Raw genomic sequence first — 27,528 nt, forward strand, 5'->3', positions numbered from 1 at the left:
AAATATGGTTCTTGTAATATTTAGAATCAACATTTAGAATGATGAAAAACAAAAGTATGCAAAACCATACTGTAGTCTTTTTTTTTTTTTTTTCATAGCCTAGCTATGCAAGTGTCATAAAAACCATGTCACCCTGAGCAACATCATTAGAGTTGCATCTCTTTATCTTGAGTAATTCTTCTCTACATACTGGATTAATCCTGAAATGCAAGTTTATGACTGACTTTTTTCTGTTTATGAAAGTAACAGCTGCAATTATTTGATAAATGAAAACTTTATCATATAAGATCAAATCAATAAAATATGAAGATAAGATCAATCAAGAAACTAGTCAGTGACTTCACCTGTAGTCTATGGCCATTAAGGTCGCAAGAATTTTACTCAGAGGTCAGGTTCAACAAGCATTTCTTTATTGACCTTTGGGCAATGTTACAGAAATAGAAATATCCTTTATTGTCCCTAATTGGGGAAATTCACATGTTTCAGCAACAAAGTGACAGGCAGATACAGATTCTCACAAAAGTAAAGAATATAAAATAAAAAACAAGAAATGGAAAGCACAGGGCAAATTTACAATGTAAGAAAAAAAATACTGTATAGTTATTAAAAATATACTCAGGCTCAAAGAAATGTGCAGCTGAGTAGGATGGTTTTTTTTTTTTTTACTTTTACAGAAGTACAAAAAGTGCTGTGAAAAGTGCTTAAAAACAACAAAGAGAGACACTTTACAGGAAATTGAAAAACTGCAAATAACAGCAGTGATGCAAACAACTTATTGTGTTCATTGGGATCAGTGATGGATACAAAGTCTAACAGCTGCTGGGAGGAAGGATCTGTGATAACGCTCCTTTGTGCAGCTAGGATGCAGCAGTCTGTCACTGAAGGAGCTCTCCAGTTCTGCAACAGATTCATACATGGGGTGGGAGACACTGCCCAAGATTGATTTATTTTGGCCAGAGTTCTTCTGCCTCCTACCACCTGCACTGGGTCAAGGGGGCATCCTAGAACAGAACTGGCCTTCCTGATGAGCTTATCCAACCACTTCCTACCAGCTGTAGATAAGTTGCTGTTCCAACAGACAACACCACAGAAGATGGATGATGCCACCAAAGAGTCAAAAAAGCTCTTCAGGAGCACACCCTGCACTCTAAGAGATCTCAGTTTTCTCAGCAGGTAGTCTGCTCTGACTTTTCCAGTAAAGAGTATCAGCGTTGTGACACCAGTCCAGATTATTGTTCAGGTAGGGGTACACCCAGGTACTTATAAGAGTCCATTATCTCAATGCTAGTTCCCTGGATGTTCACTAGTGTTGGTGTGGTTGATCTGAAACCCATCATCAGCTCCTTGGTTTTCCCTACATTGATTAGATGATTCTGCTGGCACCAGGCCACTGTCTGTACTCTGGGTCATCCTCAACTTTGATGAGGCCTGCTATGGCAGAGTCATTAGAGAACTTTGGTAGATTTCAGCATGAGTAGTTGATGGAGGGGGGAAAGCAGCAAGTAATTATATTTAGAATGATACTGATATTGTTTTGTTTACACTCTTATGAAAAAAATGTAAATAGTTGTAATAATAGTAATAGTTATAATTATTGTAATCTTTTGTTTTAGTTGTGCATTCAAATCCGCTAAATGAACAGAAACTATTATGAGAATATTTGATGGCTTTTATTTTTTTGAAAACAAAACCGGAAGTTGTCACAGCTCGTTTCACACACACCCTGCGTGCATGTGCCAAGCATCGGCATAAACCTGTAGCTTTAAGAGGAGGGGGCGTGTCTTTTCTAGGGCTGTCCCTTTATTTGAATATACAGTAGTTAAGCGGGGCTGGGGTCTGGTTGCGTCGCATGTTTTTCTCTTTTCTGAGTGAAGCACCAGCGTGACGTGGGTTTTTTTATTCGGCGGAAATACTCATGACCTATGTCTCTTTAACATTTGAATGATATCATCCAGCTAGGAAGGCGTCTTCTCCGCCTCATGCAGAAACAGAGCAGTGGAGAGGAACTGCTCGCAACCAGAAATATGGACTTGCACATATTGGACCACAGGCTGAGGGTCACCAGTATATCCAAGAATGGTCTGGTGAATTTCACACACCCACTGATAAAGCTGATATTTCTCCGGAACAGGACACGGTAAGGAGATTCATTGATCGGGCCAGATGGTCATGTCGCTTCGCTTTACGAATCAGCTTTGGTAATCCAGTACGGATATATGAGATAACCTACAGCGCCTTTTCATTCATTGGGTGGCCGAGCTATTACTGGGCGATTTGCCTGCACATGCTTTGCCTCCATGAATCATTCACAACAGTGCATGTAGATGTAAAGAATTGCAGTAGCTTTTGTTTTTAGACATTGTTTTATAGTTGCATTTGCACAAAAATCTGCAGCATTTAAACTGAATTTTTGTGCCCTGCATACCTTTAATACGCGATTCTTCCAGTGGGCACAAAATCAGCTTTAATCAAACTACTTCAGAAGCGTGCAGTACCGTTGTGTATTTTGGTTGGATCCCGTCTCTCCGAAACAAACTTAATACATGACATCCTGCGCTCGAAACCAACGTTCAGTCTGCAAATTATTCTGATCTCACCCAGGCATTAGTACCAGTTTTCAGCTAATCCCTGGATATCCCTCCATTGTTATGCAATTGTTTATTCTTGCGGCTGGCCCACATATAAATGACCAAAAGAAGAGATCGGCATCTGTCTTCAGACCACCGTGATATAGGCCGTGCGGGGTTCAGCTGCAGCTCTCGTGTTGAGTAACAAAGAACCTGTAAACGACTGTCTAGAAAGCGCTTCCTTATGTCATCGCCTTTCTGGATTTTGAAGTCTGTATATCACACCATACTCTGAAAGGTTCTTATGATGTACCTTATTTTGGCTTCCTCTTAAAAAGAGAGCAACTTTTTCATCATTTGGGGCAGATGGGCAGTAAAAGTGCATTCTTACAAGACCATAGAGAAGTTACATCTAACATAAATCCATATGTCAAATGCATCTCTGTACATGCTCGATTGATTTCATCTGTACTCTGTTGAGTATTGGGTAATGGAATAAGTTTGACATGTTCAAACTAGACACACTGTGTCATGATGACTTATTCTACAGTACTGTAGAAAGTAAATAACATGTCTCTGTGAATAATCATAGATGTGTGGGATTTGTGTGAGGAAGGCATTGGGCAACCGGTTAACAAGAAAATCCATATAAATATATAGTTACTTTTAAAAACTCACTTGAAAGGTCTAAACATTTTTTGAACAGGTTTAGTGAAGCATTCAGTATATGTTTAAAAAGTAGGCGAAGCACTGAATAAACCAGAAAGGGCATTTTGATCATGCTTTGGAGTTATGTCACCATTGTTTTTCCTGTTTCTTTTTCCATGAGCAAGAGGGATTTTTTTTTGATTTTTTTCCACCTTTTGGTCAAATACTAGGTGATGCGTAATGGGGAGTGGTGGAGAAGTTTGTTTTTAGTTGCTTGATTTCAATCGGGGAGCAAAAACAAGCCTGATTGCTCCGGGACACTTTTAGCCATCTCCCTTTTTCAGGCCTCTGCTATTCATTTGTGAACAACTCCCTGTGCAAAGCGATTTGAACGCAGCTCTGAGCAGAATTTTAAGGAGGTAATCACATGTGGCATAGCGGATTTTTCTTCAGCGTCCATTCGCGTTGGAGCTTACTATGTCTATAGTGCAGAGGCTAAAAGTAGTGAAAGGAACACTTTTGCCTTGTCTACAAAGAAATATTCATATGATGGAATAAAGTGTGCACTATTAGCTACAATATTACTCTGTAAATGTCAGTGTCATTACCAACTTAAACATAAATGTCAAATACTCTGTTTTGCAGAATATAAAATATCTAAGTTATCAGTGAATTCTCCTAGAATGGCTGAAAAAATGTGCACCTTGAGCTTCTAAGCCATTCTAGTCTTATTAGTATTCTGGTTTTGTCTTTAGTAGTTGTTTACACTTTGTAGGTAGAGTAATAAACAAAGCTCAGCATCAGCTCAATATATTGTTCTTCCTGAATTGTGGATGTAGCCCCGCAGGCTCCACACAGTCCTCCTTTCTTCTCTTTGGCGGCTAACTAACAAGAGCATGGGTTGGAACAATACTTCAGCCGAGCCAGAAACCCGGTTGGGAGTTTTCCACTTGTCTGCTTCAGTGATCCGTCAAGGTTGGGGCTCCCGCTCCTCCTGTTTACAGGAGGACTTCCCACACCCCATACCCACCCGCCTTTATGAAACTGGGGGCGGGGGGGGGAGGAAGCCCGAGAGAAAACTAGGAATCTTGTTTTCATAAGTTGCTAAGGTAGTAGACAACTTGTCGTGCTGTGATCATAGGACTTGAGTCGCTTGAGGCTCATTCCTCGCCCTTGAGCATCAGTTTTCTGTGTGCTTATCATGTTTTCTCAGCTGGAGCATCAGTTGCAGGCCCAGTGCCGTCACCAGCCCTCACTCCCTAAGTGCTGCTACCACCCGTTGTTTTGTGCAGCTGGATCAAAGTCCAACCTCTTGTGTGCTTGGTTTTCATCTTCTCCACTTGGCCGCTCCCTCGCTACCCGTTGCTTCCTCATCTCTTCTAGTTATTTTCATCTCCTTCTCTCAGTGTTCCTTCTACTTCAACAGAAGCTTATTTTTCCAACCCATGTTACTGGATGCTGTACAAAACATGTTTGGGGCGCTGACTTTGCTTTGCCACTGTAGATTCTTTGCCTGAATCTACAGTGGCAAGCCTGCAAATGCATCTGTGCCACTGGTGTCCACCAAGTTATGAACAGCAATAACTCTTTTTGTTGAGCAGATTTATTCTTTGAAGGAAGCTGAAAGAAAATATACTTTTTACTTTTTCTACAACAGTAGACGTCAAATTGGATCTTCCTTTTGACTTCATAAGAGGTCCTTGGCTGTACTGACTGCAGTTCTGCAGTCTTCATGTGACCGCAGAAACAATGCAGTGCAAACGGTTTTCCAGCTTTCTTCTTAGTGCATTATAATGCATAGATGTATAGGTGAAACATCTGTCTTGCATGTACTTTGCAAACAGGAAACCAAATATGCACACTTGTTTCACAGATAGTTCCCTCCAACTGTCAGAATGTTGCTGAGCTGTGGCTTACTTGGATGTACAAAGTCAGTCTTCACCCTCTGCTCCAAACGACACAGCACATTCATTTGTGCACTAAACGTTGCCGTTTTTACTTGCAGGAAAGCTGCTTGACATACACTAGCTGCAGGAAACTGCTTGCTAGGGAAGGTGAGGGGTCAACAGGAAATGAGAGATGTATTGTAACACAATTGGCTGGCTGAGCTTGCTAGCAAAGCCGGTAGTTACTGTTAACAGCATTCTCTCTGCCTCTCTTTGTCTATGTGGCGTGATTGTCCCATTTCATGCCAGGGATTACTTTTTGCTGACTCAGGAGTTAGACTGTCTCTCTCAGGTTTTGGCTGTAGTAGTCTAAGCTGACTGATAAGCAGAGGAAGAGGAATGTATCTTCAGCGACATTGTAAGAATACAGGAATATCGCACTTCCTTGTTAGGGTTTCAAATGAAACAAAGAGATCTTCGATTTAGAAACTGCTTTTAGGTTCTCCATCACTAAAAATAAAAACACTCGCTAATGAGGCCCCTGCTATAGCCTGACTTCTTTCTGGCAAAACGTGTTTATTATCCCCCATTGTTAATCCACCAGTTATTAGCAGATATCTCCCTTTAAGGGTATAAGTATTAACTAGTTCTAGCTAAAATCTGGTTCCATAATTGCCAGTCCGTCTAAATCATATGCTTTCAAGCTTATCAAATCCTTTCAGTGCTGCTTTTCTGACACTTGCAGAGGAGCACAAAATAATGACATCTGACCTGTGGCAGTGGAATTTGCACACCTGAAGTTTTTGGGTTTTTTTAGGTCATTGATCAATTGCTTTGGTCTGCCATTTGCTTTTGTTGTTTTGTTTTTGTTTTTTCAACACAGGACATTAAATAGGGACCAAATATTGACTTTTAAAAAATCAGTGTTATGAAGAAGAATCAGTAATAATATTGGTGTTTAATGAAATTCCAGAAATATCAACCCCTAATCCTTTGTTGCTTTGTATACTCATAGGGCACTTCATTGGGTGTACCTCTTTGTCCCTTTTGCCTTCAGAACTGCTGGAAGCATTCCTCAGATTTCTGTCCATATTGTGACATGATAACATCATACAGTTGCTGCAGATTTGCTAGCTGTACATCCATGATGTGAACTTCCTGTTCTACCACATTCCAGAGCACTCTGTTGCATTGAGATCTGGTGAACGTGGAGGCCATTTGATTACAGTGACCTCAGTTTTCAAGAAACGAGTCTGAAATTATTTGAGCTTTGGTGGTCATAGAAGGATGGACATGATGAGCAACAATATTTAGGTAGGCTGTGGTTTTTAAATGATGTTCAGTTGGTAGTAGAGGGGCCCAAAGGGTGCCAAGAAAACACTCTCCACACCATTACACCAACATCATGAGCCTGAATTGTTGATAAAAGGCAGGATGAATCCATGCTTTCATGTTGTTTACACCAAATTATGCCATTATTTATCCAAAGAACTACCACTCACTGGATATCTTCTTCTTTTCTTTTTTTTTTCTGGGAGAGAGCGTTGTGGGAAAATTCCTGTAGATCAGCAGTTTCTGAAATATTCACATTTAAAATCCCATAAATCACCAATCTTATGCTCTGTTTGAACTTGATGACATTGCTAAATGCATACACTTACTACCAAATTATTGGCTAATTAGACATTTGTGTTGATTAGCAATTGAAAAGGTGTACCTAATAAAATGGTTGGTAAATATATATGCCAAGATTTGGCTCTTCAGTATGAAGTTTCAAGTTTATCTATAGCAGTCTAGAAGACTGTGTTTACTATCACATTACATTCTGTGAGACAAACATCATCAGCTGAGCTTTGAAGGACACAGCCAGGCTACCTGTGTTTCCATCCCCAAGTCAAGCTTGACTTCAGAAATGTTTGATTGTAAGTGTTAGAAGCCCTCCAGTCCAGAATGGCACCAGATATGAAACAAAATGACAACAGTTTAAACTCAACACATCAGCAGTGTGAACTGTGGCTGTTTTTCTTTTTAAAGAAGTGCAAATCTTAAGTCTAGCCTGGCCAGTGAAAAACTAAACCCTGCTTTGTTTTGTCAAAGTTCATATTAATGTTTAAGTAGACAATAGACAGAGTTATGCACAGATCAGTTCTATCAGCTTCCCTTTGTATTCTTTACTTGTATGTTCTTTGAGAACGTACCAGATTGTTGAGTTTTTTTTTCCTCTGTCAAACCACACAAAATCCTATTGGCCTAGTGTTTGTTTGTTTTTCACAGAGACACCATTCAGTAGGACTGAACATGAGCCACTGAGTCTGCCTTTTTACAACAAATAGCTCAAAGCTTGGTGAAGAGATTATAATAAATTGTCATCAATGCTCTGTCTTGTTTCATACCAGCTGCTCTTTTCTTCAAAAATTGTTAACCCTGTTGGGCTGTATCAGCAGGCAAAACGACACCGTTTTCAAACATTTAATGAAACTCACACTTTTTTTAAAACAAGCTTCAAGAAGACCATAAAGATGTAAACTGTTGCCTATGGTTCATCCAGTTGTGAAAAACAGATTTAATTATAGATGTGTATAAACAATCTAGTGACTTTTATAAGCTCACATATCTCCTTTTAAACTGTGCTGCCCAGACATTATTTGAAAGGAGCGCTTGTCAGCCAAAGCAGTGCCCCAGTTTGGTATGTTTCCCCTCCATTTGCTATAGACAATGGAGTGATAGAAGCATAATATAGAGCTTTAGGCTTGTGATAATTAAAGGACATCCAGTCCTGAACCCCATGTACATATTGGTGAAAAATTCCATTTACTTGTTAAAGGAATATATTGAACCTCCTTTTGTTGGTTGCAAATGAACAACATGGCCTATTTTCCTGTTTCTCTTTCCCCTCTTCTCATCTCCTACTTTTCATTTTTTCTAATTTTGTGCCTCCTCTCCTGTTTCAGATGCAAGTTCTTTAGTCTGACTGAGACTCCAGAGAACTACACAGTTGTCCTTGACGAGGAAGGATTCAAAGGTATAATACCCTTGTTCCTTTGCATTTCTATTTGGCAGGGGGTTATGTTTCCACATTTTAGTACCAACTGAACACTGTGTCCAGATATCGATAAATGTGTGCTATGTCTAATCTTTGTAGCATATCTGTTTGTCAGCCAGCCTTATCAGAAGAAAAATAATCTACCAATAATGTAAAAATTTAGGAGAAAAAGAGGCAAAACGCACAGACACTGTCTGATAAATAATGTAAGGAAGCTACTGCCGATTCCAGTAAAAACACGATTTGGAATTAGTATGTATTCTTGAATTGGTCCACAACATAGGGCTGTGTTGTTTTAGCGGTCTAATGTTGCTTCCTTCCTTTCTTGTTCAGCCTCACAGATATCACACGGTAGAATGGTTGTAGACTTAAAACTGTGGAGATACAATGAGAAGAAAACAAGTCTTGTAAACTTAAATGATGTCAATCGAGCAAAAAAAGTGTTTTTCGTGGCCTCCCAAAGAGCTTATGCAACTTTGCCATACTTCCAGTTTCACAAGAGATGATCTAATTTATCTCTGATATCAGTGAAGGAAAGAAGGACTGACAGTATAAAGCATCACTAAAGTGCTTTAAACTCCCTGCCACATCTTAACAATACATTCATATAGCACTTTATTCTACTCACTTTAAGCACTTTATCAACCCGACAGCCACGGCCAATTTAGATTTACCAGTGAACCTTACATGCACGTCTTTAGGATGTGGAAGGAAGCAGGAGTACCCAGAGGAAAACCCACAAAGGAACCCAGCCAGGGTTCAAACCAGAGACTTTCTTGATGTGAGGCGACAGTGCTAACCACTCCACCACATAAGGCTGTTGTCTTTGTGCAGAGTATAATCTGTTGCATACACGGACAGGTAGTCCATGGACGAGTCGTCGTTTTGGTTTGCCTAGATGCCTGCACAGAGCCTCACACTTACCATCTGATGATGAAATGCACAGCACCACATAACCTACAGTGGTCTAATGCAACTTTCCGGGGGAAAAAAAGTTCAGCTTAATTTTGCTGAACTTAGTAGAAGAAGTAGAATCTTGTGTAAAAAGTAAAATAAATTGTTAGAGCAATTAAAAAAGGAAACGCAGCAATGAACTTTTCCAGACATCACGCAGAGAAGGTGTGTGTGACAGCACCTGCTGCCATCTCTAGTACAAAGTCTTTGTAATGTCAGAAAGAGCCCGTGTGAATCTGTGAATAGACCAGTTGTCCAGAGAGTTCAGTGCAAGCAAATGGACGTCATGTGTCCTGCCTCTTACATGCTCTACCTAGGCACCACCTCTCAGCTAAACCATGTGAAGTGTTTCAAGTAGTGAAAACAAAACCTCCCATTGTGTTCTACTTGTGAGAAAATCCAACTTTAGACAATGCCTGGACCCGATTATCGCAACATTGTTGAAGTTCATTTGGAAAAAACAACTTTCTGATCCCATCCAGTGCTTTTGCTGCCATTTTTGTCTCGTCCTTTAACACAAATGTAGTTGTTAAAGGCATGTACCGCCTCGGGGTTCTCCATTACTCTCCTCTCTTGCTCTCCTTCTGACGGAAAACCTATTTTAAGAGGTTAAAGCTGGTGTAGTGAAGCCGCAAGGGGCTTCCTGTGACAAATTATGGCGACCAGAACATTGCTTCTTTTGAAGGGTATAAAGAAGCAGAAAGGGGAATATTCACTGCAGGAGGTAGACAACATTTAGTAATGTTTTACGTTGTGAAGGTTTCCCGAAGTTCAAATCAACGTGCATGTCAAAAAGCATTCATGGATGTGTTTTTGTTTTTTAAATGTTTATAAATAGTTTATGAAAGGTTTGGCATAAAAGATGAAAAGTTACAACATGCAATTTCCAAACTTGTAACCTGAGTATCTCTGCCTAAGCTGTTATTGCACATGAACTCTGGGCAGTCAAGACATTGTATTCAGTTGCTTTTTGTCACAAAGCAGGTTTATGTAAGAGTGCTGCCTGGGTAAGGCGTGCCCGCAGAGTTGCTGTGAATTCTTCTGACATTTAATGTTGCTATTACGTGGGAAGAACGTTGCAAGGACTGAAAGTAAAGACTACTTAGCGTATGATCTAACTGCATTGGATATATGTGATCTTGCATAAAGCTCATTGTGATAATGTTGAGAAAATTTCAGGGGTAGCGTGAATTTGTGAAAAATCTAGATTGTATATAAAAGATGGTTGTAGTTAACCATGAAGGTGGGCTTTTTGTTGTTGTTGTTGTTGTTGTTGTTTTTGTTTTTTATTCTCACTGTTGAAGCCCTTTGCATGATCGCCTCCACCTTCTTTTTGTTTTTTGCAGGGGGTTGTAATCATATTTGAACAACAGGATGAATTCCTTATGAGCTATCGCTAGTAAGCCTGGATGGGTGCATTGCGCAAACAGATGCCTGCTTTTTAGCATTAAGTAACATACAAATGAAAGGAAATACAGTTTTCCACTGGAGCAAACACTTATTAGATTGTCTGTTAGACAGCTGATCATACGGCAAGCCATATTAATTTTGATATAATTGCAAAATAGCTTTAGAGAGTAAAACTTTTGGGCTGTAAAAATTGTGTGGGCCCCGCCTCAAGTGGCTGCTACGGTTTTCGGCACTTCCACATTAGCCCCAGAGGTTGCCACTACCAGTTAAGTTACAGACATGCGTTGCGAGGGATCATCTATTTTAGCTTTGCCCCATAAAAGCACTGGTAGCAACTCCCACTCTATGATCAAGCACTTGCTGTAGTGCTGCTCACATCTTATTTCACTGCTGGCCGTTTGCGGTGTAAATAGCGGGGACATGTTAGGTCTCTGTGGCAAAGGAAGAGAGAGCAGGTGGGAGAGAGAAAGTGTGGGTTCAGTGTACAGAGCAGAAAAAGCAACAGGAAGTAATCTTTTAACACCGCCTCGTTTGCAGCCTCACAAAGATACAGATACATCAACAGCAGCAACATTTTAAGAATCCACTTTGCTGCACTTGATCCTAAAGTAGATTAAACTGCTACTGTTTGTGGAACTCATGACTGATCCTCTGAGAAGCTGTGCGGTTGCTCTATTAGAATTTTGAATATTTATCAAATGTAAAATATTTACACAACATGTTCGCTCAGTGTGTTTTCAACGGCTATGCTGCCAGCTGCAACTTCTGAAAGTTTTGCACTTTTTTTGCAGATTGAGCTTTATGAGAAAATTTGCTTGGTTTCCTATTAGTGTGACAGTGGCATCATTATTATTTTCTTATAGATAAGTTCTTTTTTTTTTTTTTTTTTTGGTAAAACAAAAACATGGCAACAAATGTAAATGGAAGCCACCATGTTGGCAATTTTTAAACAGCATCTAGGCCTCTTAAGTCAAAGCACTTCCACAAAAGTAGGACAGATTTTCTTAAAAAGTGAATTATTAAAATCTGTGGCACCAAGGCAGTCCTGAGTTTTGAAATCTCTGCTTAAAAGTTCCAACACTGCATCCTATCAGTTCATCCCAACCCCAAATTTCTCAATCTACAGAAACCCCCCCCCTAGACTCGCCATGAAGGGAATACTGAAACATGCAACATTTTCCCAGCCTGAGTAGTACATCAGCAGCATTTTAACAGTATTAATATGTAGTTGGGTCCTGCTGGACATTGAAATAAACAGTAGCCAAGGGTATTCAATTAATATTAGCCTTTTTTTGTTTTCTTTTTTAATCTATGCATCTTTTTGTTTTTTGCTTACCAATCATCTTTACTCTTATTTGTACCCTTAGAGCTGCGGCCCTCTGAGCACCTCCAGGTAGAGAGCGCCATCTGGCTGCCACTCAACGTGGTCTCTAATGGCAGTGCCTCCAGCAGCTCTCAGGCTGTTGGCGTGACTAAGATTGCCAAGTCGGTCATTGCACCCCTTGCCCAGCAGCATGTCTCTGTTTTCATGCTCTCCACTTATCAGACTGACTTTATCCTGGTAAGCACCATCTATTTAAATCTGCAAACATTTTTTTTTTTATCCATTTTTATTCTGCTTGATTACACTCCAGTCTTATTAGCTTCCACATCTTGTTTAATTAGCCACTCTAAACTATTCACGGTTGTATAATTTGGATCAATTTTTTATATTCTAAATACAATTTTAAATGCTTTTTTTTTTTTAAAAAGTCACCCTGCAATTATGCACTGAAACCTTTTGCTACTACTGAGTTTTGCCAGATAAAAGAAGCCTGTGTTTGCATTTTGTCCATTCACCAATTTGGCAGTTAAGGGATTAATCCTCAACTGTGCTGAGGACACTAAAAAGTTACATATTAGATGTGAAAAGTGTGAAGTGGGCACAAATACATAACACCTTGACAGATGTTTGTGTCAGCAAGTATATTAATGTCTCACATGCTGCTTGAGCTCAGGTATTTCCTTAAAGTGAGCGAGTGTAGTATCCTGAAACAGCATGACATTATAGACAAATGAAATGCTTATGGAGGAGGTGTTGCATATGTTTAATCGATAAGCTGTCTTACTAGTGATGTTTATTTTCAACAATTTCTTTGTTGTGTAGGTGAAAGAGAAAGACCTGTCTGTGGTCGTCAGCACACTAGAGGAGGAGTTCAATATCTATAAGGAGGAGGGAGGAGAGTCTGTTCCTGTGCATTGTCAGGATGTTTCCAACGGCCTCCACAAGAACGGCAGAGAAGGTACAGGTCACAGGGCTATTTAGTATGGATTTATTCATTGATCCAATTTGTCTCAGAGGAAGTACGGACATTAAAATGCCAGAGCACCACGTTCACTAAGGCCGGTGTCATCAGGTGACTGTTTTACAGTCCAGGTCACAAATCATTAAACGACAACTGAAGAATGATTTTATCTATGGAAAAGTACTTAAAAGCAGTTTTTTTGTTTTTGTTTGTTTTTTTTTTCATTCCACAAGCATCTTATTTTAGAAAAGTCTAACACATGCAGTAGTGACTACACTGCAAATATTGTAGCAGCTTCTGCTGTGAGCGGTCTTGCATTCTCAGACTAACATTTGTGCAACCTTACACAACTCAATTTGAATGTAAGGCAGCCATGTGAGCCCATGCAAAGTCATTATTGATGCAGCCGTGTCAGCGCTGGCATCACTGCTGTTCTTTGATATTTTATAACTCAGCAGTGCTGCCACGATGCTGTACTGAAGAAAGAGAAAATGCTACAGAGAGAAGCGAAGTCATGATTGAAAAGACAGCAACCAACTGGGACTTACAGCGCTGTGCAAAAGCCTTGACTAACCCTCATTCTACCAAGCCAACCCGTCTCATCTCGTTCCGCAACATCAAGAACATTGATATGGACATTTTCACTACCAGTTTGGACAATGTTCAGATTCCGGACTTCTATTCTACTCCTGATGATTTGTTGTTATATTATAATAATTGTCTACGCACTGTCCTTGATTCTCTGGCTCCTGTAAAAACCCACTCTGTTTCCTTCACTCGCTCTACTCCCTGGTTTACCTCTGACCTCCGAGCTCTGAAGGCCAAAGCTCGGCAGCTAGAGCGTAAATATAAGAAATCTGGTTTAACTGTTGATTCAGAAATCTATAAATACCATGTACTTCAGTATAAAGACTCCATTAACAAGGCCAAACAAAGCTTCTACTCTGGTATTATCAGTTCTTATGAGGGTAATGCTAGGACTCTGTTTTCAGTTTTCAACAAACTAATTCAACCCCCCAACGCTTTACCACCGCACTTCTATTCCCCTGAAACATGCAACTCCTTGATGCTGTTCTGGACTACAAAAATCGATAACATCCACCAGCAACTCAGATCAAATGTTGTGTCTACGCCCTCTCCAGAACCTTTTCTCCTTTTTGAGCCGTTTTCCACTTTTCATCTTCCTGATTTATCTGATATTTCTGAGTTAATATGTAAATCAAAACCTGCCACATGTCATCTTGACCCCATGCCCACGGGGCTTGTGAAATCCTGCCTCTCTTCTTTACTCCCACTCATCTGTGCTATCATTCACTCTTCTCTCACCACCGGTATCGTTCCCTCCTTATTGAAGACTGCTCTAGTCACTCCTATACTGAAAAAACCTTCTTTAGATCCTAACAACTTTAACAACCTCTGTCCGATTTCCAATCTACCCTTCATTTCTAAGATACTCGAAAAAGTGGTTGCAGCTCAACTTCATTTACACCTGGTTAATAATAACATCTATGAGAGATTTCAATCTGGTTTTCGCTCATGTCACAGTACTGAAACTGCTCTACTTAAAGTCACTAACGATCTCTTAATCGGAGCTGACTCTGGTCTTCTCACCATCTCGTCCTTTTAGATCTGAGCTCAGCCTTTGACACCATTTCTCACTCTGTCCTTCTAAGCAGACTTTCCTCTCTCGGCATCTCTGACACACCCCTCGCCTGGTTTCAATCATATCTCCTCGACCGTTCCCAGTTTATTCAACTAAGATCATTCCGCTCTCGTCTATTCCCCGTCACCTCTGGTACCCAAGGCTCAGTTTTAGGCCCTCTTCTCTTTATAATATACATCCTCCCTCTAGGTACCATCTTCCGCAAATTTGATCTTCAGTTTCACTGTTTTGCTGATGACACCCAGTTATATCTCTCTTGCAAACCTGATTCCTCCCTCCCACCTTCTTCCCTTACAGAATGTCTATCCGAGTTAAAATCCTGGTTTACCTCTAATTTTCTAAAGCTCAATGAGGATAAAACTGAGATCCTCCTTATTGGCACCAAATCCAACCTTTTGAAGGCAAACCATTTCTCACTCACCATCGATAACTCCACAGTTCTCCCTTCTCCTCAGGTTAAGAGCCTTGGTGTCATCCTAGACAGTACACTTTCTTATAAATCACACATCAATAACCTCACCCGTTCTGCCTACTTCCATCTACGTAACATTAACAGATTGCTTCCTTCTCTTTCCACCCAGTCTACGTCCATTCTTGTACATAGTCTTGTTACCTCCCGTATTGACTACTGCAATTCTCTTCTGCATGGTCTCCCCCAAAAATCCCTCCATAAGCTTCAACTGGTTCAGAACTCTGCTGCTCGCATTATCACCAGAACCCCCTCCTACCAGCACATCACCCCTGTTCTTCAGGAACTTCACTGGCTCCCTGTGAAATTCCGGATAATTTTCAAACTTCTTCTGCTCACCTTCAAGGCCCTTCATAACCTCGCTCCTTCTTACCTTTCTGACCTGTTAACCACCACTTGTTCTGCCCATTCACTTCGTTCTTCTTCTTCTGTCCAGCTTACTGTACCTTCCTTCCGCCTCACCACCATGGGAAGCAGAGCTTTCAGCTGCTCTGCTCCCAGGCTGTGGAATTCTCTGCCCCCTGAAATAAGAAATATTGGTTCTCTCCCCCAGTTTAAATCCCAACTCAAAACTCATCTGTTCAAAACTGCATATTCACTGTGAATCCACTGTTTGTTCATTTTATCTTGTGCTTTATTTTATTGTTCTTATTCTGCCATTGTTTTACTAAGTGTTTTATCCTATTGTAAAGTGTCCTTGGGTGACTTGAAAGGCGCTCATAAATAAAATTTATCATTATTATTATTATTATTATTCATTTCCTTATATTTTGCTAGGAAAATGTGAAGTATGTGCAGTGATTTATTAAAACATGCACAGTATTTTAGGCAAAAACAGAGTTTGTACAATACGAATGAGCTTGAAGGTCAATATACACGTAGAAGCTGAAAAGCTACCACATTATTATTTTATTTTTTTTACTTTTGTTTTTAACAATAGAAAACAGTAACAGAGTAGATCCATAGATCAACAAAGATCCACTGATAAAAGGATTTTTGTCTTAAAAGACAATTTATTGTCTAGAAAAATCTGAAAAACCTGTGTGCAATGCCCATTTGTAGTAGTTCCATTCCAATCCTTCCCATTTTTACGGCTAACACTGTGCTTGTTCTTGCAGCCATTCAGCCTACAGTTCATCCGGTTCTGATCCCAAAGAACCAGTTTTGTGTCATGTCCCTGGATCCCGATACACTGCCGTCCATTGCCACTACACTCATCGATGTTCTCTTTTATTCCAGCAGGTGACGTTTTGTTTTTGTTTTTAAATCACTTCACTGCAATACCTGTTTTAAAGCACAAGGTGGCAGCAGAAGACTCAAAGTAGAGTTCAGTTCAGTCAGTTCAGGCTTTTTTTGTTTTTGTTTTATTGATGGTAGTATGAATTTATTTCATTTTTTTCTTTGCAGCATTGCTTTGATTGTGTTTATATTACCATTAAAGTGAAAATTTATAAAGTATTTTTATTAATTTTAGGACACGTTTGAAACGAAAAAACACTTGTAACATATTTTATACTAAATCTAGGCTGATAAAGACTGCTTTTATTCTGCATACATATGTTTGTTTAACATGTTTTCACGTATAATTCTCCTAAAGTAAGACCAGCATTTTTATTTATGACTTGCTTTTTTGCTCTGTGCTTGACAACCGTAATAAATGTGTGGCTGACGCAGTTTGTTATTATGGTGTCCTTATTAAAAATTTAAAAAATGCTACTGTCTTTCTGTCTCTAGTGTCACGTTTAATGTGTTTCCTCCTTTTCAGTCCTAAAGAGGACCCCCAGCCAAGTCCAAGCCAGGATTGTGTTAAATTCTTCTCCTTCTCCCTCATCGATGGATACATCTCACTGGTGATGGACACTGAGGCTCAGAGACAGTAAGCAATCTAAATTTCCCACACTCTTAATTTACTTCATGGTTCTTTGCTGGCATCTATGACTTTCTTGCTTACGATGTATGAACAGCTATAACCCCTCAGGTTCTCTGGCACGAGTTATTCCAAAGTTCTGGGTTAAATCTTTAAGTCATATGTTTTTGCCACTGAACAGTCAGAGGACTTGAGAGCCGAGGTTATTAAAGTTGAATAAAACTAAAGTAAAGTCAAAACCATTTTAGCTAGCTAAAATAAAAATACACTTAAGAAAATGTTACAACTAACTAAAATGCTTTTATGAAAATAGAAAAAAGACAAAATAAATAAAAATAGACAGGAATTGACCTTAGTTTTAGTTACTGTCAGTCTGGATAAATCTGCCTGAGGAGCCTTTGTGAACATTTATTAGTGCTTGCTGATGTCTTCATGACTCTTAAGTCACCTGCCTTTATAAAGTGTTTGAATTGTTAAATCTATTATGACTTTCCAAAGTCTTTAGGATTAAGTTCAGAGGTTTTAGGTTTCATTTTACAAATTGTCTAAATAATTTCATTACAGATCATGAAGGCAAAAAATATTTTAGAGCCCTTTTAAAAAGAAAAATCCTTATTTTAGTATATTTTTGTTGTTTAATCTTCGGGTGGCAGCCAGAGCATTCTCTGGCAAGAGACAAAGCTTAGTTCATGGTTCAGTCCCCCACATAAGTAAACTCATGCTTGATGAATCCAGACATTTCGAACTGAGTCTTATTCTGGCTTATAAGTTGCTCAAGTTGCTTCATGTCTGAAGTACTTTGAGCTGCACATGAATAGGTGCCACATAAAAAGTTTGCTTACTTGAGTGAGTGCACTGAAGGCTGCTTTGGGTTCATAGCAGATTTTCTGTCTTCTTAATGTCTCAGGCACAACACAGCTCATGTTGTTTGACGCTGCTCTATGTGATCATTTTAATGCAGGCGTTTTAAGCCAAGTGTGGACAATTTAACCTCATTGAGTCCAAAAAATAATGAATATCAAACTGAACAGCAGTTGTTTTGATGTTTTCTCAGCTCACTGCATTGCTGCTTTTGCAGTATTTTATCTGGTGATTGCTACAGGATGTTTTTCCCCGCTACATTTCTGACATAACAAATCAGCGTTTGATTTGTGTGCTCCAGGTTTCCGGCCGATCTTCTCTTTACCAGCTCTTCCGGGGAGCTGTGGAGAATGGTTCGCATAGGAGGACAACCGCTGGGTTTCGGTACGATATTTTACTCATTCCTCAAATGTTTCAAAATCAGCCATATGTGTTATCAAGAGGTAACTCTATGCATTTGGCTGTATCCGTCTTCACTTATCTCGACAACCGCAGATCTAGTCCACTTCCGATTTGGCAGGTAAGTAATTAGGAACTTGGTGATTGGTGGAAGTAAAGACTACTATGCTATCACACTTTCACAGCGACTTGTAGTTTGCCTGTCAGGCAGTTGGATAAATGTAATATAATATAAATTATACCTATGGGGAAAAAAACCCTGCCTTTAATTGTCCCCAAACGGATGTTTTACTGTGCTGACCAAATTAGCATACCTGATGGTTGAAGCCACTTTTACTTATCAGGTTTTTAAATGCTTAACAGACTTATGATTGATTTGATTTACCATCTTTGTCACCAAAAACTTGTTCTGTCAACAGGAGAATGAAATGAGCAGGCAACACTGTGTTTTTTCTGTTTCATACTAAATAATATCCAGTCTTGCCAGTTGATGTGGAAACTGTTAAATTAAAATGCTCATTAAATTTACAAACAGCTAAACCCTCATTATTATTTTTTATTTCGCTTGATTATGATTGTGCTACTTATTCTCCTTCTCTCGTTATGTTTCATAGATGAATGTGGTATAGTTGCCCAGATATCGCAGCCCCTCGCCGACAGTGACATCTCTGCCTATTACATAAGCACCTTCAGCTTTGACCATGCTCTGGTGAGTCCAGCATTTTGATCACCTTAAATTATGAACAGTCTCAATCTGACATGTCATGGGTTATGCAAATAAATCGAACAGATCACATTTGTGATTAATAGATAAATACGCCACACAAACTTAGCAAAAGTATGACGCAACTAGGGAAATGTAATGTGTATACTGGAGGTTTAACTTATTCTGTTATTAGACGACAGCATGGAGGTCAAAAGATTAACGTGATTGGGTAACTTCCTGAAGAGAAATCGAATCAGCAAATCAGTGGAAATGCAAATCACTTCTTGTCAGAGTTAAGATTAAGCATAAAAACAGGATGCAGATGTTTGCCTTTCGAGTTGAAGTCACAAACTTTGTGTTTAGTCAGTCATATATGCTGCTAATAATTCGATCATATAGATTCAACTAAGTCTATAATGTGAATCGTTATTCAGGCTATGGACCACGATTCCATCCTAAAAGACTATTGTAGGGTCAGATCCCAAACCCTATAGGCTAGGCTGCTACACTTTTTGCTTTGGATGCTTTAAAAAAAAAAGTGAAACTTAACTCAGTTTTATATCTCAGTATCATTTTTATTGTCTAAAGACTTCAGGTTTGGACCTGTGTCTTTATGCACAGATAAAAACCAAGTGTTGGTCACATAAATGTCATTTGTGGAAGCATTACTCAGCATGCTTAAATTGAAGTGAAATTTATAGAGGTAAGTCCTATATTACACTCTCAAAGCAAGTTTGTTTTTCTTTCCTCCACAGTTTATTTTAAATTCAATGTACATGTAAGGTTACCTGTCCCTTACTCAGTCTGCCGTATTAGCCTCCACACACCTGAACCTTACCAAGATGAAGGTGATGGTAGCTAAATTGACTCCAAATATGATGCTGAAACTCTGTACTTTCCATGTGGTTTGATAGCACATCAAAATTTGATGTGTCTTCAAAGGTTCATTTTGATATGCACATTAATCGTGCCTGTCAAAAATCGGTTGCATTGAAATTGTGTATGTGCCAGCTTGGTAAGCAAGTTATCTGCATTATCTTGAAAATTACTAAGAAAGCTTTATCTGGCTCATTTGTTGCCATTTCCGAGAAACCTGCCTGTGAATCAACAAAACCAAGTTTCCCCTCTACATTTAGGCAAGAAATGCTTTTTCTCATGGTGTCTGTAAAGTGAGTAGAGAGATCTGAGGTAAACCACGTATGATATTGCATTTCTCTACTGCAATATTAGACTTCTTATCTGCAGCTATAATCCAAATAAAAAAGTAGCTGTCTTGTATAAAATGTAAATGAAATGATTTGAAAACCTTAAGAATCTTTGAGAACAGTACAATAATATAATAATAATATTATACACCAATGCAGCGCCCGGGGAGCAGTGTGTAGGGACGGTACCTTGCTCAAGGGTACCTCAGGGTAGCCGTTCAGTGGAGTCGAACCCCCGACCTTCCGATCATGGGGCAACCACTCTACCTACTGAGCTATCCCTGCCCCTTGTGTGACAACAAAGTGTTGTTTTTAATTTAATGAAATATGGTGAAAGGCCAAATATCAAACAACTAGTTAAATTGGTTAGTAACATGACTGGGTATTTAAAAAAATAAATACATAAACTGACTCAGTCTTTCCAGACTAAAGGTGTGGAGAGGCCCCCTACTCTGTAGAAGACTGCATAGGTGAATAATTCACCAATGAAATAAATAGTTCTCAACTATTTATTTTAGTTAAAATCCTTTAAAATAAAGGTATTGAAGAGGTGCAATCTTTGGGTGCTTAGGCAGCACAGCAATTAAAACAGACAAGATCTGGTTCTGGAAACCAGGACGTCAGGGATAGGCAACTCCAGGCTTCAAGGGCCGCTGTCCTACAGGTTTTAGATGTGTCCTTGATCCAAGACAGCTGATTTTAAATGGCTAAATTACCTCCTCAACATGTCTCGAAGTTCTCCAGAGGCCTGGTAATGAACTAATCATTTGATTCAGGTGTGTTGACCCAGGGTGATGACTAATACCTGCGGACACAGGCCTTTGGGACCTGGAGTTACCCACCCCTGCAATACATGGATTAGAAAAACGTAAAAAAAAAAAAATCTCATACCTCCCACAAACACAGGATCAAATTTAAAGAATGGCAAAGAAAAATGCAGCGATCTTGAGCTAATTTTCATTTAGACACGTTGTCTAAGGAGCTTGGAAAGAAAAGTGTCCGGACTTCTTTAAGTTGCTTGAAGTTTCACCTCTCATCCGAGAAGCTTCTTCAGTTCTAAAGGGTCAACTATGCGAGTGTACACCCCCCCCAACAGAGGCACAAAGGATGTCCTAATGATCCTCTACCTAATCACATGAGCCAAGGTGTGAAAACTGGTGTAGGTCATAATCAGCCAAGGTTTCGCGCAAACTCATTTTGAAACTAGTGTGTGGTCCGTGTCTGTGGGCTTCCAGTAAACTTCAGGATTGACGTTTCTGTTCCCTTCAATGCCCACGGCACAGTCCAGGAATGGCAAATAAGAACAACAACAACAAACTTTATTTACAGAGCACATTTAAAAACCAGCGGTATACCAAAGTGCTTAACATAAGAGACAGAGAAGTAACACGAGTATTATAAGGCCTTAGCAAAGTATCAAATATACTGACAGGTCAATGCCACTAATACACAGGGGTAATATAAAATGCATATCAAAATAAAAACATAATAAAAGCACAAGCCATAAAAAAATATGTATAAGAAAAAATAGAGTAAGTCTGAGAGTCAGGTGCGAGCATTAACAAGCAGGAAAGGCGAGATTAAACAAATAGGTTTTTAACCGTGATTTAAAAGATTGGATGGAATCGGACGCCCGGATCACAATCTGAAGGTTATTTCACAACTCTGGTGCAGCCAGGGCAAAGGCCCGGTCACCTCTAGACTTCAGCCGAGATCTAGGCTGCACCATCTTAATGCTCTGGCAGGAACATACGATTTAAGGAGTTTCTTAAGGTAGCTCGGTGCTGTGTTGTTGGTAATTTTAAACGTAAGCAGCAGTATTTTAAATTGGATGCGGTATTTTATGGGTAGCCAATGCAGGTCAGCTACAGTTATCCTTTGTCTTCCCTGGTGACCTTTATGTTTTTATCCAGTGTTTATATGAGCAGTGAAGGATTCAACTTCTTGGGTTTTGAAGAAGACACTTTACAATCCCTTTATTCTGTTCTTATTTATGGTATGATTTATACAGTGTCCCATCTCTGTATGAAACAGGGTTATAAATTTTAAATATTTGTACAATGTTTCAATATAACATGGATGGGTGTATGGATGACGGGAGTAATAACCAAAGTCTTAGTCACGGAACACTATTGCTTTCCGTTTTGTCACTGCAATCAGGTGCTATCTTTACTCGTGAACCATAACCACACTGTTCTGTTAATAGCAAAGAATTGCAAGTTTAAGAGAAAAAAAGTAACAAAAAACACTTGCTGTGACGTCACAATGACGTGTGCACTTCTGAGAAATTCTTTGTATTAGTAGATAATCGCAATCCTGGAATATTTTTCTGCTATGTCATCCAGTTGTAGTAGTTGAGATGTATTTCTTGCCAATGGGCACCCTTTATATGGAGCAAACAGAGGGTGTTTTGATGGGGAGTGGGGTAATGCCATCGTTACATTTTATTTTTTTTATTATTTTATTTATTTTTTTTAAGAATTTTTTTTTTTTTTTTTACACTGATGAAAAGGATTGAAAGTCATGTTAAACAACACAGCAAGAGGTGCAGTGACTCTTTCACATTGCTGTAGAGCAAAATCATTTTAATTCAAATACACTGGAGGGTTTTCGAACACGAGTCAAGCCAAAGCATAAGGTCATATTTAAGACTTTAGTAGGCCGCTCCAAAGCCATTCAGAGTGGAGGTCCTGGTGCCTTTCAGATAGTTGTGTTCCTGCATGATTATCATTATGTATTATTAGCATTATCCCCTAATAAAGGAAATCATTTAAAACTGCACTTTGTATTTACTTGCGTTATTTTTGCATAATGTTGAAATGTGATTGAATCTGAAACAAGTTTGACAAATATCCAAAAACAATTAATCAGAGGGGTGTTTTCAAAGCACTGTACGTCAGTAGACCATGTGAAAGAACATGTGCATATGAGATGGTGGTAGGTCAGCACCTTTCAGTGAATTTATCACAATCATTTTATCTTTAACTAAAGTAGATGGGCCAGTAAATGTCAATTGATTTCATGGAAGTTAATCATTGTGTAAGCTCAATGTTTTGGTATTAGGAAATGTAACTTTACTGTTTTGGTTGATTCTTAGCACTGTGATTAACCTTGTCTGCATCCATATTAGGCTAATTTAACTGTAATAAAACAGTTGTTGCACTACCTGCCCAGCAGAAAACACTGTACAAAGTGAGTCCAGATTTTTTTTTTTTTTTTAAATGAGATAACAGAAGCAACCACAGTATTTCCATCATGTCAGCTTTATAAGATTATAACACAATAAAGCTGTTCTTTAAGTTGCCAAGCAATAAATGTAATAATACGTATTTAAATTTTTTTTTCTAGGTCCCTGAAGAGGACATAGTCAGAGTGACAGACATGCTTCAGCACCAGAGGAACGAACCAGCCACCAGCTGATTTCTGAAGGACTGATAGTTCTTGATGATCTTGGCTCTTTGTCCTCTTGCTCCAGTTCTAACAGCTAGAGGTGTCAGGCCAGCAGAGAAGGAGACTAACTCTGTGCCTAGATTAGGACTGCATTGCCAGCAGTATTAACTACTACAAATTTGCCATGAACACCGCAAGCGCTTTTCTGTGGTGCGTGCACACAGTTTGTATGCGAGGCCTCCTGTTATACCTGTCGAGGCAGGATGCACAGGATGAGCCTTAGGAGGTCCTCAAGCTGACAAATGCACATCACAGTACACAAACACTTGAAAACGGACACAACCACACTTTAGCATTCAGTTTCACAAGCTGAAAGTTGGGCTTGAGCGTGTATAATAGACATGTATGGTCAGAAGATGAATTGTTTTGCAGCATAGACCAGAATACACTCAACACACATCTTAGTCTTCCAGTGTGGTGTTATATTATAATATCATGTCAAAGCAACAGTTGTTTTGTTTGTGAGGGGAATTTTTTTTTTTTCTTCTTTTTTCATTTAAAGACCATTTGCAAAGTATTGCTGTTTTCATTTGTGTTCAACTGGAAGTGTGTAGCTTGAAACGCAACGCGGTGACAAACAATCGTTTGTAATTATCATGCAAAAAATTTTTGGTTTTGACAACAGAGCTCACTTGTTCTGGTTTGAGAAGAAATATGTTGATTCTTGTGTCAAAACTACCACAATCTCTGTAGGGGGCGACCATTTCTCCTTTTTTAAATAAATAAATAAATAAATAATGGGTCAGCATTTCTTAACCTGAGGTCAATAACACTATGTCTTATTTTTTGTTTTTTTTGTTTTTTTTGCACAATAAACTTTGTATCTAGCTAATATCACTTAGATCGTTTTTCGGTGGTACAAATGCATTTTATACAATTTGAAGTAAAATTCTTTTTGTGCTGCTTCAGTTAATAAAAGTTCTTCAAAATAAGTTCCATGTTGGCTTTGGTGTAAGTCATTCTAACAAGTACTGACAACAAATGTTGCTGTCATTTGTCCTACATGATGCAACTGGGCCTGTATTAAGTAGCTTTGATAATAGTTATTTATGGGAGGGGGGTTTCTTTTTGAAGAAACAGTTGAGACAGCTGAGAGGCGAAATGTGGTGTTCTTTTGGTTTTCATTTTAAGAGTATTAACAAACCTAAACCAACACACTAAAAAGTTCTTCCCAGCTGGAGGTGCAGTAGGGCTCAGATCAGTGATATTCCTGTTGTGGCTGTAACAGGAGCAATTACTTATTAAGCACATTTGTTGAAGATTTTCTGAAGTTCAACCCAAATCAACATTGAAAAGGCTATTGGGCAAAAATCCCGACTGTTTACCTGCAGGAAATTGGTGTTTAAATGCTCATCGCTGAGTTCAAATTCCAAAGATGAAACCAAAGCATAGCTTGTGTGTATTTGAATAAACAATAATATTTATTAAACTGATTGTCCAAAAGTGACATTTAAAAGACAAAAAGTGGAGGTCCCAGAATGGATCCTTAAGAAATAAAAGAAGGCTGATCTGTAGATCTAGCAAAAAGGTAAAAAAAAAAAAAGAGAGAGAGAGAGTCTGTTGCAGGTTTGCTCTGATCATTTTTGTTAATCACTGACTGAACTATACACCTGCTTTACTGTTTTTGTAAGAAAAGTTGAAGAAAATGCGACAAAAGAAACAACAATTTTGCTTAAGACAACTTTTGAGCTTCTTCTCCACCTCTTTAAGGTTTTTCTTTTTCTCTGTAAGAGATTTTATTAGGAACACCAGCAGCAACATAGCCGCAAACACAGCACCATGCTTTACTGCGAAAGCAGGCTAAGTCTATTCTTGTCTGACAGGTTGGCGTCTGCGTGACGTCTTAAAGCTTCAGTCATAAAGGGAAATTTGTGGTTGGAAGTTACATAAAACCATGATGGGCAGGTAATATCGGAAAAACATAACAGACAAATACGATTTTCTTTTTACTTGACATATACTGGATGCAGTTAATGTCCTTAATAAGACATAAATTAATTAATTTTTTTTTTTATCAAACCTATTTACACAATATTTCCCTACCTTTCTGACTTGTGTCCCCTTTAAACAGAAGTGGGTACTAATGAGTCTTTGTCAAAGTTTTAATATATTATTTGAATTAAATGGGATTTTCTTTTTCCTGTGTTAACTTTCAAATGGTTTATTGTTGAGCGTTATCCATGTTATCCAACTTCTGTTTAAAAAACTGGCCTATATAATGCAAGCCACATCGCATGCAGATGGAATGTTTTTCATGCTCTGATATATTTTGAGGATTTTAGTTATCTGAGGTCTATCTGACCATTGTCACACCTCTTATGAAATCATATGATCCAATAATATGTCATAATGTGAGTGATGTTAAAAAAAAATTTTTGTCATGGAATTCCTTTGTATGAGGTGAATGTGGGTGTACCTAAAATGCAATTTAAGCCGGCCTGCCAAAGCAAAGTTGCATGTTGCTGTTTTGTATGGTTTATCACAGACCACTGAGGATAAGAGTTAGTACTGCTACTATGGGTTGTAAACTCAATAGATCTCTCCTGCACTATGGTAAATATATATTTTTATTATTATTTAACAAACACAAATTTGACATGGTTAGGCCATTTGATCAACAAATACAACTGATACTACATAGTTTCATCATTACATCAGGAAGCCTCATATACTACTTGTTTAATCTGGTTGCATTATTTTGGTAATTTTACAATTTCTTGTTTAAGAGAACATTGTCCAATTCCATTTGTTTTTGTTTTTCTTCAGCAATCCTCTTGATCTTCCTGGAAGTTCAGTGGAGTCCTGTGTTTTCTGCTCCGATTTGTCCATGTAATAACTCCCGTGATCATTTGAAGAGAACCAATGACCTTGCCAAGTTATTCGAATTCGAAGCAACTGAGCTACTGAATTTATCTGTAAGTACCATCTAGTTAATCTGCTGTCATATACTCTTTGCATGATTGCTGTAACTATACATGATTTTATGACATTTCACCTCATGTCTGTCCTCAGAGAAAGCCTGTTTAAAATGGTTTTAAACTCTAAAGTTTACTTCATGTAATATTTAAAACGCGTCTGTCGAAAATGTTTAAAATGCTCACTGATGTATAGTGGATGTTTGCATGAACAGATGTAGTCAGTAAGAGCTTAAGTAGCCAATACATAACAGTACTCTCAAAGGCCCCTCAGTGTAAATGCCTAGTGTCTTACTTGTGTGCTTTTAATCTAAACTACTAGTGCAAGAACCTGCTGGGGTTGCAACTTATGGAAGTATATAAATATAAATCTTAAATTAGTAATGCTGAATGACATGAATCCGTCATGTCTCTGTGAATCTGCTGTTTGTGAGCACAAAAATAGACAAGTTGACGACGTACACGGCACATTATTTTTTCCAAAGTGTATTTAGTTACATTTATTCACTCATGACTGTTCTTATTACTTGTATGAACGTGTCACAAAACTCAGTGCAAGGCTGAAGCATCAAGTGGCTCTGTTCTTATTTGAATAGAGAATAAGAATTTTACAAGTTTTATGGTGAATTCTACCTGTTTTTTTTACCTACAGATAATAAAATATGGAGAAAGGAGTGAGACAATACGACCTGAAGTTCCTGACACCCAGATATCTGGTGAAAGCACTTGTGAGAAGCTGCAGAACATCTATATCAAGAATGAGCTTTTTAAGTTACACGTTTTACAAGCCAAAAAATATCTCCAAATACTTTTGAGGGACCCAGTTAAAATTTTTAAGAGAACAGAGCGCGTTGAAAAAACACTAGAAAATGTAAACATTATGATAAAGACTATACTCGGACCATTCGATTTCACTCCCCCAACCCCACCCCGAGAGTTAACCGATAACCACAAACGAAAAATTTATGCATGGAGTGTTGCAGTCAGACTGACGGAATGGTCCAAACAAGTGCTGACGGTAGTTAATCCGACACTCTGTCACTAATAAGACTGAGAAAATATCTCTGTTATCTGGGATCCGCCACCTCTCTGCTATTCCTGTCACGGTTAAGGTTTCCTTTTTAACCCTTGATGATGTTTTGACAGGGAATTCAAAGTTGTGCATTTCAGAATGGTCTCTTTGGCCATATATTAATTATT

At 38.7% G+C, this 27,528-nt stretch overlaps 1 protein-coding gene across 3 annotated transcripts; it reads left to right on the forward strand.

The window, feature by feature from the left end:
* The first annotated feature begins 1,772 nt into the window (after positions 1-1,772).
* Positions 1,773-27,181, forward strand: castor1 (cytosolic arginine sensor for mTORC1 subunit 1). Of its 3 annotated transcripts, XR_005698719.1 has the most exons (11): positions 1,773-2,137; positions 8,053-8,123; positions 11,876-12,069; positions 12,655-12,790; positions 16,044-16,167; positions 16,691-16,801; positions 17,955-18,037; positions 18,667-18,761; positions 23,312-25,966; positions 26,180-26,328; positions 26,981-27,181. XR_005698719.1 is itself a non-coding variant. In XM_040051162.1 (9 exons), exons 1-9 carry the CDS (start codon positions 1,980-1,982, stop codon positions 23,381-23,383), a joined length of 1,044 nt encoding a protein of 347 aa, XP_039907096.1. In that variant the 5' UTR covers positions 1,773-1,979; the 3' UTR covers positions 23,384-27,181. The 3 variants fall into 3 exon arrangements, 1 of the variants encoding a protein (XP_039907096.1); XR_005698718.1 differs by having other exon boundaries at positions 23,312-26,328; XM_040051162.1 differs by having other exon boundaries at positions 23,312-27,181.
* Positions 27,182-27,528: the final 347 nt, after the last annotated feature.

The sequence above is a fragment of the Simochromis diagramma genome, unplaced genomic scaffold (genome assembly GCF_900408965.1).
Source record: "Simochromis diagramma unplaced genomic scaffold, fSimDia1.1 OVJJ01000131.1, whole genome shotgun sequence".
Lineage (NCBI taxonomy): Eukaryota > Metazoa > Chordata > Actinopteri > Cichliformes > Cichlidae > Simochromis > Simochromis diagramma.